Source organism: Micromys minutus, assembly GCF_963924665.1.
Source record: "Micromys minutus genome assembly, chromosome: 11".
In the NCBI taxonomy this organism is placed as follows: Eukaryota; Metazoa; Chordata; class Mammalia; order Rodentia; family Muridae; genus Micromys; species Micromys minutus.
In genome coordinates, this window is record NC_137980.1 from 39,949,219 (window position 1) to 39,966,498 (window position 17,280).

Consider the following 17,280-nt stretch of genomic DNA (forward strand, 5'->3'; position numbering starts at 1 on the left):
CTAGGGATCTCTTTGTTACTTTTTAAAATGTTTTTATTTTAGGCGTATGGGTGTTTTGCATTCATGTATGTCTGTGCATCACGTGTGTGCAGTGCTTGTGGTTGCCAGAGGCCTGTCAGATCCCCTCAAACTGGAGTTAGCAGATGGAGTTAACCATGGGGGTACCGGGAATAAAACTATCGTCCTCTGGAAGAGCAGCCAGTTTTCCTAACTGATGGATGAGCCATTTCTCTTATCTTGGGGTCTCTTGAAGCTGCTGACCTGTGGCTTATCTTTCCCACCACCCCTTGTGACAGTCCCTAGTTAAGAAACACAAGTGTCCCAGCAACATATGGGCCCTCTAGTCCACTTGAGATCTTGCTGGCTGGGCCAGGAATGGGGGGGGGGGGCTTGCTTGCAGTGAAGGATTAACCTGCTGGGGAGACCTAGTAACTGCAGACATGCTGGAGTAAAGGGTTTGCTGAGGTAGAACAGATGGCCTGGGGGAGTTTAAATGAACTGATCATAATTCAGGACTGGATGTGGACGGAAAAGACTGGGGTGGGCATTTACATTTTTTGAGTCAATTTAATACACACACACACACATGTATATATGTGTATATATGTGTGTCTCTAGTTGGAAAAGCAACCTACCTCATGCTTATTGTAAAACGAAAAAGTGTGAAAAGGATTTAGAAAGAAATCTCAATGTTGATAGAATGAATCCCTGTCAAACCTGTGAGAGCCTGTTCTCTGTCAAGCTCACAAATAACACAGATCCAGGGGTGAAGGATTAGCAGGAAGTTAGGTTTAACCATTGGTGGTGCTGCTCTGAACCCAGGTGTGGTCATTAAAGTCAGACCATTGGCATATATTTGCTAATAAAACCAGACTGTAAATTTAAGTTAGGTAAAGTTGGGGTGACGCCCTGAGGAAGAGTTCACTGGAGCTGAGGCTGGGGCAGGGCTGTAGATACCTGTCTGACATTGAGGCTTTGGTATTGAGCCTTGAGCCCACCAGAGCTCCAACCATCCCTGCCTGGTGTTGTTGGTGCCCCCTGGTGGAGCAGGAAGAGTGGGTCAGGCAATTTCTCTATTTCAGATTCCATCCCTGGAGTGACCTAACCCTCAATCAAAAGCTTGTTCATTTTGAGATAGGACCTCACAGTGTAGCCCAGGCTGGTCTTGAACTCATTGAGATCCTCTGCCTCCAACTCCCAAGGGCTGGTATTAAAGTTGGCAACCACCATTCTTGGCCTTTAAGAAAAGAAAAAGCAGTTCAGTGTGTGTGTGTCTACACTATGACAACTTGAGGGAACTGGTTTGCCTACGTTGTGTATCTGGAGATGGAACTCAAGTGGCTTAGCCCCCAACACCAGCTGAGCCCTTGGGGGGCTTCAGTGGTACATTGCTGGCGGTGTGCTGCACTGTTCTCCCTGGTTGCTTTAGTATTAAACAGGTTCAGGCTTGATCTTGCCCTCCTCCAAGCGATACCAGATAGCTACTAGGGATCCTTTGAGTTGTATCAGGGTTTAGAAGTTTTGTAGAGAACTCCAGATAGTGTTAGGTGGGTGTACACTGGAGGTGAGCTCTGGATAGTGTTAGGTGGGTGTACACTGGAGGTGAGCTCTGGATAGTGTTTGGTGGGTGTACACTGGAGGATGTCAGGTTCTGCTCTAACTGCCTGGTTCTCTTGGTCTGAACCCTGGAGCTTAGTGAGTTAGTTAAGCTGGCTTGGTGAGGGATCCCTGGATCAGCCAGGCTGCCTGCTCTCAGCGATGGGGTTATACACCAAGGACGGCTATACCTGTTTTGTTGTTGTTGTTTTAAGTTTTGTTTGTTTTTATTTTTTATTTTTCCAGGCAGTTTCTTTGTGGAGCCCTGGCTGTCCTGGAACTCTCTGTAGACCAGGCTGGCCAAGAACTTCGAGATCCACCTGCCTCTGCCTCCTAAGTGCTGGGATTAAAGATGTGAACCACCATGCTTCATGCCTGATTTAACTGGCTTAGGCTGTGTGTGTGTGTGTGTGTGTGTGTGTGTGAGAGAGAGACAGAGAGAGAGAGAGAGAGAGAGAGACAGACAGACAGACAGACAGACAGAGAGTGAGACAGAGACAGAGCAGAGACAGAGAGGTTTGTAGGTGATGGAAGAGGCCAAAAGAGGACAGCAAATCCCCCTGGACACCAAATCCCCCTGGAGCTGGAATGAGTGTTGGGGCGTGAACTTGACCTTTGAGGGAACAGTAACTGCTCCAAGTAGCAGATGTCTCCCTGACTTTTATGTAGATTCTGGGGATGAAATTCTTGTCCTTATGTCTGTGCGGAAAGGACTCTACCCACTGAGCTGTGTCCCTGGTCCTGTGCAGGGGCAGCCCATTTTTCCTGAAGAGCCTTAGTTCTCCTGGTGCGTTGTTAAAGTGGAGACTGGGCTTCCGAAGCCACTGCAGCCTTGGGGAGACTTCTTCCTAGTTAGATAGGGGCGATGTGGGCACTCGTGTTTCTTGCTGCCTAGTAGAATCCAAATGGTCTGAGATAGTGATGTTGGTCTGTTGCTTTGCAGGGACCGTAAAGGTGAAGAGTTCAAACATCCAGGTGGGAGATCTCATCCTTGTGGAAAAGGTGAGTTGAGTCTGGAAACTTCTCAGTGGCTGCACGTTAATGGGAGCTGGAACCCTGGGAGTGGTCCATGACAAGTAGAACCCTGCCGTGCTCTGTGCGTCTGGTGGATTGATGGAGGAATGCTTTAGGATGCTAGCAGACATCTTTGCCTTGAGAAGAAAAACTTCCATCCCACTAAGACAAACACAACAGGATTTCCCTAAGGTACCCATGTGTTGGGAGCCAGTAGCCCTGCTTATAATTAGAGACGTAGTATATATGTGATTTTCTGCTTGGTGTGTTTGTTTGGAGGGGGCCAGCACCCCCCCCCCTTTAATAATAATGTTTTTTCTACAAGACAGCTTGCTACATTGACAGTTAAAAATATTTATTGAACTCACCTTTGTCGAACTGTTAACCTATGTGTCCTGACTCGGGGGTCTGCCAGCCATTTTATGGGGAGCAGGGGCGCAGAGTGCAGAGAGTGGTAAAATGTCTGTGTTAACGTTTGTCACTTGAACAAACACTGACACACCTGTTTACTGTCTGTATTTGGAAGGTGAGAGGTTTGGGGGTAGGGTCTGGAGAGTCTGGGGAATCATATTTGGTCAGAAAAAAAAAAAAGAAAAAAAAAGAACCTGTCTTACCCTGTTTCTGTCCGAGTTGAATGGCGCCAATTTGATAGATAGTTAAGTCCAAGTATTCAAGGTCAATTTGAAAGAACCGAGAATGCTTGGTGACAGAGCCCCTCTTGTCACATATTCCTTCCTAGCACAGCCACATAGTCTGCTGCTACCCCACCCCCATGTATTTATTTATAATTATTTATTATTTGTTTCTGAAATGAGGTCTCTATGTGTAAACCAAGGAACTTACAGATCTGCCTGTCTCTGTGGGGATTCAAGGCTTACACGTCACACCTGACCTTAGTTACTGTTCACAGCTTTACTTCCTGACATCCCGCTGCAAGCCAGACAGGAGGACAGGGCAGTGGGGTTAGTCGCTAATGTGCTCGCCACACAAGAATGGGGACTCAAGTTTGTGTGAGAAGAGCTGGGTGTGGTGGCATCTGTGGTCCCAGCACTGGGGAGGCAGAAGCCGGCAGAGCCCTGGGGTGCTGTAGCAGGGTTTTAGGCCAGTGACAGAGATTGTGTCTCCAGAAGTCCAAAATGAAAGCCAAACAGCAAAACCCCAAGGACTTCTGTCCCCCATACAAGCACATGCACCGTCGAAGACATACACTTCCATGTGCACACACAAAAGGAGAAAAGGCTGCTGTGGAGGGGGCAGAGGCAGTAGAGAGAGCCTGCAGGTCTGCCTTCAGTGCCTGTAGCTGGAGGATGGGGGGTGGGGGTGGCTCTGGCCACAGGTTCAAGAGCTGAAGGCAGGGTTCAGGAACCCCAGGAATGAGCATTTTTTTAAACAGATGACTCAAAGGTGGTGGTTAGTAAAGTGCTAAGAGGGAGCAAGGTCCTGCAGATGGCAGACTAAGCAGCCCTCAGCTTAGCCATGGCTGAGGCTTAACAGTGGGGGAGGGGACGGCCCCTCCCCCCATGCCGACTGGTTTTCTTTCATTTTCCAGAACCAGCGAGTCCCTGCTGACATGATCTTCCTGAGGACGTCAGAGAAAAATGGTAAGCAAGTGCAAGACAGGTAGGGACAGTGACCAGCATCTTTGAAAAGTCACAGGGCAGATGTCATTGTGGGGCCTCACAGGCAAACTGAGACATCTTTATAGAAGGGTTCTTCCTAACTCAGAGTGTTTGGGGTGCTCGTAGACCCATGAACTGTCATTAAAGCCAGAAAAATTGACTGTGTGTGGTATCATACGGTTTAATCCCACACTTGGAAGGCAGAGTCAGGCCTGGGAGTTTGAGGCCAGACTCTACATAATAAGTCCAGGTCATTGGGGACCTACATAATGAGACCCTGTCTCAAGTCAAAACCTCAAACTTACTAATGACAAAATGCAAAACATTTGGCTGGTGACATGGGTGAGCAGTTAGGGCGTTTGACTCCGAGCCTGGTGATAGCCGATACCTCTGGGACCCTCATGGTAGAGAGAGAGAAGCATTTCCTCCAGGTTGTCCTTCAAACTACATCCATGGCTGCAGCATGTGAAGAGATGTAGTAAACATTTAAGAAATAGCAGCACACTTAAGCTGGGCGTGTTGAGTTGTGCCTGTAATCTCAGCTCTCCAGAGACTGAGGCAGGAGGATTGCATGGAGTTGGAGGCAGCCTGGGCTCTCCACAGTAAGGCCCTATTTAAAAAAAAAAAAAAAAGAAATCCAAAAATCACACACAAAACTCACATGGTTATTTTTGTTCTGCCTCAGTGCTTGGGTTCCTGGGGATTCTGCTGGCTCTTCCCTTGCTTCCGTTCTTGAAGCAAGAAGGCAGAGAGTACCTGACCTGCCATGTCCCACTTTCTGTGGGTTCTGGGGATCTGAACTTGGGTCTTCAGCTTTGCAAAGCAAGTGTTGTTCTCCCCAGCCTTCATGCGTGGGAGAAGGCTCTTCAGGAAATAACTGCCCATCAGTGACCTGGACTCACTTCCTGTCCGACCCGCTGTCGCAGAGTGTTGACAGTCCTGAGGTGTCTGACCCTAAAGTGTGCAAGCCTGTCTTCTTTAGTGTCCCTTATGGGATCACAAGTGCTGCGGGCTTGAACTTTTATATCTGAAACAAAGCTTTAGCAGATAGAGTTTTTCTTAGGTTTTAGGGATGCCTTGTAGAGTTTCAGGGTTTGTAGAGTGCTTTGCCCAGCAGGCCCAAGGCCCTGGATTCCATCCCAGCTGTGCATAGAACTAGGTGTGCATAGAACCAGTACACTGTTGTTGTCTTCAGACACACCACCATAAGAGGGCATTGGATCCCATTACAGATAGTTGTAAGCCACTATGTGGTTGCTGGGAATTGAACTCAGGACCTCTGAAAGGGTAGTTAGTGCTCTTAACCACTGAGCCATCTCTCCAGCCCCAGTCTGGAGGTATTAAAGACTGTCTCTAAATCAGTCATCAATTGATCACATTGGATTTTGAAGCACTGTGGATGGGGGGGGGGGTGTCCTGTGTGAGTGAGAGAAGGTTAGGGTTAGGGTTTTTCAGAAACCATATCCTGAGCCCATGACTCAGCTTTTTAGCCCCTGTTACACCCCTGTTACAGACACTGGATCCAAATCCAAATGGTCCTGATAAGGGGTCTGGAAACTCCTGCACCCCTGCCTAGGAATGGCCACTGGAGTGACCATCCTGTGTTGGCCACTGTCCCGTCATCTTGCTGGACCGTTAGAACGGGCCGCATGTCTCCTTTCTGTAACATACAAAGGCAGGTGACAGCCCAGCAAACTCAAGGGCCTAACCCTTATATTGAGTGAGTGGCTGAGAAGATTTGAACCCAGACCTTGTAGAGGGGGTGGGAAGCAGAGATTTATTTTCTCTCGGAGTCGCTGGTCATTGGTGGGCCATTTCTTCAGGGCCCGCAGCAGGTACTGCCCAGAGCCGCTGAGGGAGTCCAGGCTCCACACTTGAACTGCAGACATTAGACAGCGCCTGCATTTCTTCACAGGCTCTTGCTTCTTGCGCACGGATCAGCTGGACGGAGAAACAGACTGGAAGCTTCGGCTCCCCGTGGCCTGCACACAAAGGCTCCCCACGGCTGCTGTGAGTAGCATTTCTCAAAGTGCCAGATGATCTAGCGGGCAGCTAGATCATGCTGGACCGTGTGGCCCAACGATCGGGGTGTCCATTCCCACAGAGACACAGATAGACTGAGATCAATGCAATAGGCAAGAGGTTTAATTGGTAAGTCCAGTATACTGGGATTGTTCTGCAACCAGGACAGAGACGACCCGAGGTTTCAAAGTACACACTTTTATACAGTTCTGAGGGCAGGTTTCAGCAACAACATGGGGTGGTGGCATCTCATTGGTAGGTTACAGTGACCCTTGGATTCATTGGGTGAGGGGGGTTTAGGCTGGTGATGCAGCATATTTGGACTTTTCTATGGGATCTTGGGCTGTCAGCCAGTAAATTCTGTCTTTGTTTACTTTCTCAAAACTGGGTGTTTTGAAAAAGTCTCAGAGCAGAGGCCACTTAACCTGGCTAAGAGCCTTACAACATTCTTGGGTGTTTTGGAAAGTCCCAGGGAGGGGTACAACTGCAACTTGTCACTAGGTGGCCTGGCCAAGAGTCATACAATCACAGCCTGGTTCTTACACTCAGACATACTTGGAGGTCAGGCATGGGGGAGTGTGGGGAACTTGAGAACTTGAGCCTGTGTTGATTTCACTTACGTGGTTATACTGAAGGCAGCCCCAACCCCACACAGAGAGCGAACACTTCCAAGGGTGACCTTGCCAGTTTGCTGGGTTGTAAAGAAAGGCCTTTCTTTCTGCTAAGAGTGTCTATATCAGGGCTGGAGAGATGGCTCAGTGGTTAAGAGCACTGACTGCTCTTCCAGAGGTCCTGAGTTCAATTCCCAGCAACCATATGGTGGCTCACAACCATCTGTAATGGGATCTGACACCCTTTTCTGGTGTGTCTGAAGACAGTGTAGTCACATGTACTTTTTCAAAAAGAGTATTCATATCACTGGTTCTCAGCCTTGCTACTGTTACGACCTTTCACACAGTGCCTCATGTTTTTGTGACCGCCAGCCATAAGATTATTTCATTGCTACTTCATAACGGTCATTTTGCTACTGTTACAAATTGTAGATGTAAGTATCTGATAATCAGAACATCAGATACACAGCCCCTGAAGGGGTTGAGACCCACAGGTTGAGAACCCCTTATTCTGCGGCTGCTGGCTTCATAGATCCTGTTCTGCAGGTGCGGTGGTTGACTAAGAATGGCCCCTGTAAACTCATGTATTTGAATGGTTAGTCTTGGGATGGGGGTGTCACTACTTGAGAAGGATCAGAGGGTGTGGCCTTATTGGAGTGGCATGGCCTTGTTGGAGAAGCCCAGTCCTTCCCTCAGTCTTTGTGGATTGGGATACAGCTCTCAGCTGCTTCTCTGTCACCGTGTGTGCCACTGTGTCCCCAACACGATGGTTACGAACTGACCCTCTGAAACTGTAAGACAGCTCCCCGGCTAAATGCTTTTCATTTTATCAGAGCTGCCTTGGTCACGGTGTCTCTTCACAGCAACGGAACATGGGCCAAGATGGCAGCAGGCCTTGCCGTTGCCCTCAGTCCCACGCACTGTCTCTCCTCTGACCTCAGTGGCTGCCCTTCCTGGCCCCCCCACCCCTGACCGCTGAATCCTTGCTCAAGCATGTGGCTGCCTTGGATTGTGGTTTCCTCTAGGAGAGATGCCCTTCCCAGAGGTCAGCGCCGCGGGCCTGTCACACAGACTCCAAGTGTCTCTGTAGCCTACCGGTGCCTGAATTGATTTTGGTTTTACCTGGTATTGTTTTTTTTCTTTTCCCCCTTTTCTTCCTTTGTTTGCTCTGGGGATTAAACTCAGAACCTCTCACATGTGCCATGTAATTTTGTTACCACAGAACCACAGCCCCCATTTTCTGATCACCCTTACCTGGCATTCCCTCCCAACCCACTTGCAGCCACCGACCAGTGTGTGCCCTGCTGTGTCCTAGGTTATAGAACTAGGTGGCCACAGTGCACAGCCTCTGTGTAGAGATTTGTCACAGCAGCTGATTAAAACAGTTTTAAAAAATTTTGTGTGTGTGTGCCCAAGCGTGTGCCCACATGTCACAGCACATATGTGGAGATCATAGGAAAACTTGTGGGAGCCAGTTGTCACTTTTCACCGTGCAGGCCCTAGGGCTCAAACTCATGTTAGGATTGGCTGCAAGCGCCCTTACATGCTGAGCCTTCTCACTGCTCCATGCCAAATGCAATGTAAGTGTTCCGAGACCAGCTTTCCCGCCAAACCTGGGATGGCTAAGTGGATACTCTCGCTGGCCTCAGAGTGGAGAAGAGGGGCAGGTGCCTCATCTCAGCAAGGAGTCAAATGTGTCCTCCACACTCACTGGTCACAAATATCCCTGTTGAGTTCGTTTTAAACGAGAAACTCCAGAGTGAGGTTTTAGTTGTGTTCCAAGAGCCTGGGCAGCCCCCTTGCCCTGGGAGAGGGTTGATCTAAGGATGGGACTCTGTTCTTACCTTATGGAGCCTGTTTTATTTCCTGGTAGGAGTTTCCCCAGAGAAAGGAACCCGATCCTTAGAATGATTGGGAGGTTTTGGTGCCAGAGTTGGAAGCAAAGATGGCAGAGTGTTCTGCAGCCTCAGACGGAAGCGCCTCCTGGTTTAATAGACACTTACCGTGCCCTTTGTCCTGCCCAGACCTGCGCTGGGGACGTTAAAAACAGATAAGACACTGCTGGCTCTGGTTTCAGGAGACAGTAATTGCTTTATTGGGTCTGGGGAGTGGAGAGGAGCAGTGGTGGTCTAGTGTTTTGTTTTTGTTTTTTCAAGAGAAAGAGTTCTATCGGAGTGAAGAGACCCAGCAGGGCCATTCTCTCCAGTAACTCATTAGCCTGGTCTGAGTAAAAAAGCCAAATGGAAGTGCAGAAAGGAAAGCCAAGGGGGTCGGTGAGAATCCCTGCTCTCTAGCCTCTCCCAGAGATTCCTATCTTCTCTCCAGAGGGGATTCTGTGAAGCGATGTTGATCCTTCCAAATCTGTCTTAGTGCTTAGGGGCTTGTGCCTTAGGACCCATGGTGATGGTTTATGGAGATAGGACATTCCTGCCCTGCTACTCTGACTTTCCCCAGCTCAGTGTACACGGAAATCTCCAGACCTCCTCTTATCAGTCCTGGGGTATGAAGTGCCTCCCCTGTGGTGCAGCCTGCCTGAGGGGCTGAGGGGCAGAGCTGCCAGACCCTTCTAATTGCTGTTTGCCATCCCCAGTCTGCTCGAAGCCCTGTTTTTGGAATTACTTACTTCTTTTCTTTTCTTTTTTTCCCCCTAAACTGTTCTAAGTCAGGATTGTCAATTGTAGCCCAGGCCAGCCTCAACCTTTTGACTCTTTTGCCTTTACCTCTTAAGTGCCTGCATGCCCAGTCTAAAATCATCCAAATTGTCTCAGAGATCACTAAAAATGTATTATTAATATTCCACATTTGTATAATCTTGCAAGATCTTCACAAGTCATCCATTTCCTTTACATGTGTGTGCACTTGGCAGGCACGGGCAGTGTTAGGGATTGTGTTTACATGTGTGTGCACTTGGCAGGCACGGGCAGTGTTAGGGATTATGTTTACATGTGTGTGCACTTGGCAGGCACGGGCAGTGTTACGGATCCTGTTCTCCTAGGCACTCCTCAAATCTCAGTACGAAGGAGGTAGAGGTAGGAAGACCATGAATTCAAGGTCATCCTTGGCCTACATAGTGAGTTGAAGGTCAGCCTGGGCTACTTGAAGTGTTGTTAGAATGAAGACGTCGGCCAGTGGGATGGCTCAGAAGGTAGTGCACGGCTCAGGGGGTGATCACTTGCTGCCAAGCCTGAGGACCTGAGTTCAGTCTAGAGACCCACAGGGTAGGAAGAGAGAGAGCTTGTTGTTAAAAGATGACGTTCCGGCTTTTGGCACCAGTGTTAGGAAAAGGATGAAGAAAGTGGGGGGAATATGGCCCATGGAGGTGCGGTGAGGTCTGGAGTCAGGGGGAATGCCTCTGGGGGAATCCATGTTGGAAATCTCCCCCCCCCCCCCCCCCCCCAGGGACCAGCCACACAACCATATAGTATGGAATAGAGTTCAAGTCATGGGGGAGTTAAGAGGGTAGAGGCAGACAGATAGAGAGAGAAGAGAGGAGGAGAGGCCGGCTATTAGCACGTGGAGGCGGGGGGGGGGGGGAGGAAGGGTAAGGGCAGGAGAGCAAGAGAGAGAGGAGGGGGCAAGCAGCCTCTTTTATAGTGTGAGGTCACTGGAGCGGAGCATACCTGGCCAGGTAACTGAGGTGTGTGTGTGTGTGAGAGAGAGAGAGAGAGAGACACACACACACACACAGAGAGAGACAGAGAGATAGGGAGACAGACAGACAGAGAGATAGGGAGACAGACAGACAGACGAACATGTAAAATTATCGTTTTGTTTGAAGTAAATGTCATCTTGGAGGCTTCCTGCCTCCATCCACTAACCTAGGCCCTGTCCTGGAAGCTTCTAACCTCTGTACAATGTAATCTAGGCCTAGAATGTTTTCTGCCTCTGAATATGCTCCACCCTTTCTAGTCCTCCCCGAGCTCTGGCTCAAACTCTTCTCCAAGCTGACTGATTCAGCCTGGCTTCTCTCATTTTCTTACTGAATTGCTCTGCTTGGCCCCATACGAACCCTGGCAATTTGTCCTAATCTCCTGACTCCTGCTCATTCTCTGGTGGAAGAAGGCGTCTTCTCTCTCCAACCTGTCTCTGTAAAACTCTCCCAGTAAAATTGCCTCCTCTCTCTGCACCGGTTCCTTAAGTTGTTCCCCTTTTCTCACCTCCTGAGGGTCGGGCGTATCCTGTTCTGTCAGATCTGTCTCTGACTCGTCACTCTGTCTGCTACTCAGTTTTGACGTCACCTTTAAACATGGCTGCTTCCTTCTACAAACTAACTTTACCTTCACAGGGATTGAAGGTGTGTTAAGGGCTGAGCCACACCACACCACACCACTCCAAAACAAAATACCCAAAACCACAGCTACAAACAGGATTTTTCCCCCAGTAAAAACCACAGATAATACAATAAGTAACACAATGACAGTACGTTCAATTGTCCGGCCACACAGACAGAGACAGACAGACAGACAGACATCCCCCATGTGGAGATGCACACACAAGATAAGAATTAGAGATGCAATGAATTCCCTCTTCCCTATGGAGAGTGGCTACTTCTGGCCTCTCTATCACCTCTCCTCTCTGTCTGCCCTTTTATTTCTGTCCCCCCTCCCACAGGGGCCAATATTTTTTTCGAGGGGCAGGACTACCTTCCTACCCTGGTTATCCCGACATTTACCTTTTTCTTCCTGTTTCTTACAGGAAGTTGAGTTCTTGTTTATCTGAAAAAAAAAAAAAAGATAAAATACACATAATATAAAATTTACCTCAGGGGCTGGAGAGATGGATCAACCACTGCTTTCCCAGAGGATTTGAGTTCAGTTCCCAGAAACCCTCTGCTGGCCCCTATGGGTATGCACACACCACACACGTGCACACACACAAATACATTCCCCTTCTCTCTTCAAAATTGACCATCTTAAACCATATATAAGGACATTAGACACGTTCCCATTCTTGAGGAAATATGACCAGTGTCCGTTTCAAGACTCTTGATGTCTTCCCTTCCCAGCCTTTGCAGCCATTGGTTCTGTCTCTGACTACTCTAGGGACCCCAAGTAACTGGAATCATGTGCTGTCTTGTGTGTGTGTGTGTGTGTGTGTGTGAGTGAGAGAGAGAGAGAGAGAGAGAGAGAGAGAAGGAGAGAGAGAGAGAGAGAGAGAGAGAGAGAGAGAGAGAGAGAGAGAGAGAGAGAGAGAGAGAGAGAGATATGCTGGCTTATTTTCTTCAGGGCGATGTTCTCAAGGTTCACCTTGGATGTAGCCTTCCTTTTTGGAGCTGAGTGATGTGTACGGAGATGTCTGACGGTTTGTTTGTTTATCCACCCCTCCGTGATGGACATTTGGGTTGCTCTGCCCCCTCAGCTGTCATAAGTAATGCACAGGGCTGAACACCCCTCTCTCTGAGCCTTTGGTTCTCTTGGTGGCACACCCAGAAATGGAGTTCTGGGAGCCTGTGGTAACTTTCTGTGGGATACCTTGTGGAAGCCCAGGCTGCTGTCCACACAGGCGGTGCTGTCTCTCTGTCTGGTGGGGCACTCACACAGTGAGTTTACTCCCCCCTTGTTCAGTGGGTGGAGCGACTCCATTGGGATGACACCGCACAGGTCAGGGGTTGAGTCTCTCAGGTCCTCGGCCCTGGCTGCTCCCTGCAGCGTAACTGGGGCTGGGTAGATGAGGTCAGCAGATGTCTGCCCAGGGAATGTGGGATTTGTACATGGTAACTCCTACACCAGCCCGAGGGAGGGTTTTCTCGGTTCCGGTGCTCTGTAGTTTGAGGATCTATTTGGGAAATGCATTATGTTTGCTTTTGAAATCTTGGCTCCAGGCTGCTGGTTTTTACCTTGGTTTTTCCCTCTGGAACAGGACCTCCTGCAGATTCGGTCCTATGTGTATGCCGAAGAGCCCAACATCGATATTCACAACTTCCTGGGGACTTTCACCAGGGTGAGTGGAGCTGAATCCAGTCTTAGGGTGTGCGGCCATGATGGTGCCCAAGGCTGCACACTGCTGAATCTATCTGATGTTTCTTATCAAAGCCAGACCTTAAAGGCCGACAGTGGCTTCTCCGTGGGGACGGCACAGCTGGAATGTTCTGGCTGTGAGCTTGGGTTCCGCAGCAGCAGGTGCTGTCTGCATCTGCTTTAGCACTGGATGTCTAAACACGGCCCCTGCCTTCTCCAGACGGGCAGGTCCTCTTCTGTCTTGCAGCTCCTCTGTGCCAACGGGGTATTAGCATGTCCCCGTAACTCCAGCACTCTGGAGGCTGAGGCAAGAGGACTGCTGTGAGTTTATAGCCAGCCTGTAACAACTAACCACTAAGAAATCAAGCCCTGCCTGCTAGCTTTGAATTTAAGCTGTGCCCAAGTCTTTTATAACAAAGTAAATTCGAATTTCCTATTTTTAGACTATAGGATTAAAATGTACTTTGGAACAAAAGTTAAGTAGCCTATGTTTTATCTCTCTTTTTGAGGCAGGGTTTCACTGTGTAGCCCTGGACCTTGCTCTGTAGCCCAGGCTAACGTCAGATTCACAGAAATCCTCCTGCATCTGTCTTAAAAGTTGCACCAACACTCCTGGCATAAATAAATAAGTAAATAAATAAATAAATAATAAATTGTGTGTGTGTGTGCGCACGCACCTATGTGTTTAGGCCGGGGGCAGGATTTGAGACAAGGTTTCTCTGTGTAGTCCTGGGTTTCTTGAAACTCACTCTGTAGACCAGGCTCACAGAGATCTGCCTGCCTCTGCCTTCTAAATGCTGGGATTAAAGGCATGTGCTAACACCACTTGGCTGCAATAATAATTTTTTTTTTTTTATGTAGAAGGCTTCACAAATTTTGGTTATCCTTGCACAGGGACCATGGTAATCTTTTCTGTATCATTCCAATTTTAGTATATGTGCCGCTGAAGAGCACACAAAAATAAATCTTAAAAAAAAAAAAACAAAGCAGTAAAGTATATGAGCCAACTTGTGTTAGTTCTGTGTAAAAACCTGCCATTTTCCCATGGTGTGGGAAATGAAACCCAGTTCTTCCTGAAAGTTCAGCAGCAAAGAGTGTGGCTCAAAGCCATGCCCCCAGCTACAAAAACTTTTTTTCCTTTTCTTTTCTTTCTTTGTTTCTTTTTTCTTTTTTCTTTCTTTCTTTTTTTTTTGAGGCAAGGTCTTTCTGTAGGTATCCAGAGTGACCTTGAGTTTAGGGGTCTCCTGCTTCAACCTCTATAGTGTAGAGAGTAGAAACCTGCATGACACCCCATGTAAGGCAATGCCACCTAATTGTGTGTGTGAGTGTTTGTGTGTGTGTGTGTGTGTGTGTGTGTGTGTGTAGTTGTGTGTGTTATGTACTTGTGAGTGTGTGTGTACTTGTAAGTATGTATGTGTGTACTTATGAGTGTGTGTTTGTACTTGTGTATGTGTACTTGTGTGTGTAATTGTGTACTTGTATGTGTGTGTACTTGTGAATGTGTACTTGTATGTGTGTGTACTTGTGAATGTGTGTGTTTGTATACTTGTGTGTGTGTGTGGTATGTATTTGTGTGCTGCTAAATGCTGGACAAGCCTCTGTCACCCCTGATAGCTCCAAACCAAACCTGCCATTTAGTAGAAAGGTTTTATGCGCTGTTGGACTTTGAGCGTTGTGGGAGGTTGATGTCTTGGGGGGTCCTGGAGGGATGACTGTCAGCGAATGTGTGTTTGGTCTTTTCAGGAAGACAGTGACCCTCCGATCAGCGAGAGTCTGAGCATTGAGAACACACTGTGGGCTGGCACTGTCATAGCATCAGGTGAGACCTGGCTGAGGAATGTGGGAGCTGTGTAAGCAGGGAAGACAGCCCTTCTGGAATCAGAATCCTGACCTGTCAACCGGGAAAACGAGCCATCAGTCAAACAGTTTCTCACTTGGTCCAACATTTTGGGGGGCCTAAAGTGACATCTGGCCATGTCCTAGACACGTACAGACACACGTGGCCCATGGGCCTTCTAAAGCATCCCCTTGGGAAAGGCTCATAATCGTCACTTGGGTTGATGTCATAGACATTGAGGTAGTGTGGGGACTGTTCTCTTTGGGAGGACTATCCACCCTGGGACAGAGGCAAGAGTGCTGGGGAGACCAGGTGTTTGTGTTGAAAACACCAGAGGAAGTTTGTATTTACACCACAGTCTGCAAGGCCCACAGCTTTCCTGAAGAGTGTGTCCTCCTGGGGCCTCCTAGACCTAGCCTCAGTGTTGGGGTCGGCAGTGTCCCAGGCTTCACAGGGCTTGCAGCAGCCTATGCCTACCGTGTCATCCCACCCCGTCAGCCCCCAAGGCTCTTGTTTTGCCCCCTTGATCCTAAGAGGCCTCTGCTTTTAATCCGCTGGTGGATACTTGTCATCCTGAGACCTTTTTTTTTTTAATGTGTTGGTGGTTGAACTGAGAAGTTGAAGATTCTCTTTCCTTTGCAGTTTTATTTACATGAAATGTAGGTATGTGAGCAGAAGGTGTCAACCCCCCTGGAGCTGAGTCACAGGCAGTTTAGAGCCACCTGAGTGGGCACTGGGAACAGAACTCAGGTCCTTTGCAAGAACACTGAGAATCTTTGCAGCCTGAGGCTCTGCGTTCGTCCTTAGCAACAGTAGCTCTTCCAGGCCATGGCAGGAGGGTCCCAGTTCAAGCCTAGCTTGGGCTGCAGTGAGGTGCCCCCCATCTTTATTTTTTTTAACATGTATTTATTTATTATGTATACGGTGTTCTGCCTGCATATATGCCTGCACACCAGAAGAGGGCGCCAAACCCCATTACAGATGGTTGTGAGCCACCATGTGGTTGCATTATCAATTCTAGCACTCAGGAGTCAGAGGCAAGGGGATCTCTGCCAGCTGGAGGCCAGCCCCATCTACATTCTAGGACAGCCAGTGTGTGTGTGGGGGGGGACACAAAGCAAAAAACTTTAACAAGTGTTACCATATCTGGGCTTAGCCATCTCTGTTTCTGCAGTTAGTGTTTTTCCGACATAGTCCTTATATTTTTCTAACTCATTTCTTCAAATTTTTTTTTAAAAGACACTTACTAGGTGAGGCCAGAGGAGGGCGTCTGATTCCTGAGACCTGGGAATTGCAGATGGTTGTGAGCCACCATGTTGGTGCTGGGAATTGAATTGGGTCTCTGCAGTGTGCACCACACTGATAATTTAATGGAGGTCAGAGGCAGCTCAGGACTCAGCTTCTCTTCTGACCAAGTGGTTCCTGGATCCAGGTCTGCAGAGTTGACAGTCCTACCCCTCCGTGCCCCGCAGGCCTTTGTTGAGCTTCTGTTGCCTTGGAGCGCCATCTCCCGGGAAGAATGTAGACAGTCTGGGCTCTTAGACAGGACAGATTTCAAGCAGTTCATGGGACTTTGAGGGTCTGTGTTTTTCTTGTTGATGGGGAAGAGAGAGCAGGCGGGCATTCTGTGCTCTAGTGTGCCGCCCACCAGGCCTTCAGGAGGAGAATGTTCAGAGTATTAACTGGACATTTCCTGTGTTCCTTGCCAGCCTCAGTTTCCCTGCATGCCACCTGGCAAACAACTAAATATTCAAATTGTGGTGTGAACACCGAATTGAACACAAGCTGTTTCCTTGTGGCACTGGACTCAGCCTGCAGGGAGTCTCTTACTGTGTTCCTTGTGGAATGCCCCTCCTGATGCTGCACAGCCCACAATTACCCGGTGCCACTTTAAAGAATAGGATAGCTCGCCAGGTTGCACCAGATGCCCAGCTTCCTTAGCTACCATCCATCTGCAGAGGATACGGTTGCCATGGCAACCCAGTATTTGCTGCCAGGCGATGGTGGTAGAAGGTACCGGGGAGTCTCTGGGCTGGGCAGCTTGTGTGTTTCAGAGCCCTGAGTTCTGGCTTGTTGCTTCACAGACTGGATAACAAAGGGCTGGTTTATGGGTTGTGTCCTGAGTCTGTGGTTGGCATGTGACCAGCACACAGTCACTCATAGGCTCTATACCCAGTGTTTGATAAATGCCCATCTGCTCTACAGTCTGGCTTATGTGCTCTGACTCCAGATCCTTGGCGGCATATTGTAGCAATGCTGAATGACTGTGGCTCTTCCAGATCTCCCTTTTGGAATCTTGACCTGCGTCATGTGTAAAATGAGTGGGTTACAAATTAACCCAGGAACCAGGCAGGGTCACTGCCTTCTGGGAGCTCAGTGGAGCAAAGGTAGGCTGAGTGGATCAGCAGTACTGACTACAGGCTGCAGGGAGAGCCAGAAGCAAGAGAAAGGGAGGACACAGAAAGGGACCAGAAGTTGGATTGTGTTCAGGGCACACGTGAGAGAGAGGCTTGTGTGGAACAGCAGCTGTACCACTAGGGCCAGAGTCTAAGTGGTGGGTTTGTGGCTCCGTCAGCAAAGGGCTTGCATCAAACAGATGTGGTGCTGCACACCTGTAATCTCAG

The 17,280-nt window shown here is 48.7% G+C and overlaps 1 protein-coding gene across 2 annotated transcripts in view; it reads left to right on the forward strand.

Annotated features, from left to right (window-relative positions):
- ATP9A (ATPase phospholipid transporting 9A (putative)) overlaps positions 1 to 17,280 on the forward strand; it is a 96,964-nt gene that overhangs the window by 37,822 nt on the left and 41,862 nt on the right. For both annotated transcript variants that reach the window (XM_080924919.1, XM_080924920.1), the window contains exons 5-9: positions 2,540 to 2,598; positions 4,160 to 4,211; positions 6,145 to 6,239; positions 12,722 to 12,802; positions 14,563 to 14,638. In XM_080924919.1, the coding sequence (XP_080781045.1) occupies positions 2,540 to 2,598; positions 4,160 to 4,211; positions 6,145 to 6,239; positions 12,722 to 12,802; positions 14,563 to 14,638 (363 nt within the window). The remainder of the gene's footprint in view (positions 1 to 2,539; positions 2,599 to 4,159; positions 4,212 to 6,144; positions 6,240 to 12,721; positions 12,803 to 14,562; positions 14,639 to 17,280) is intronic.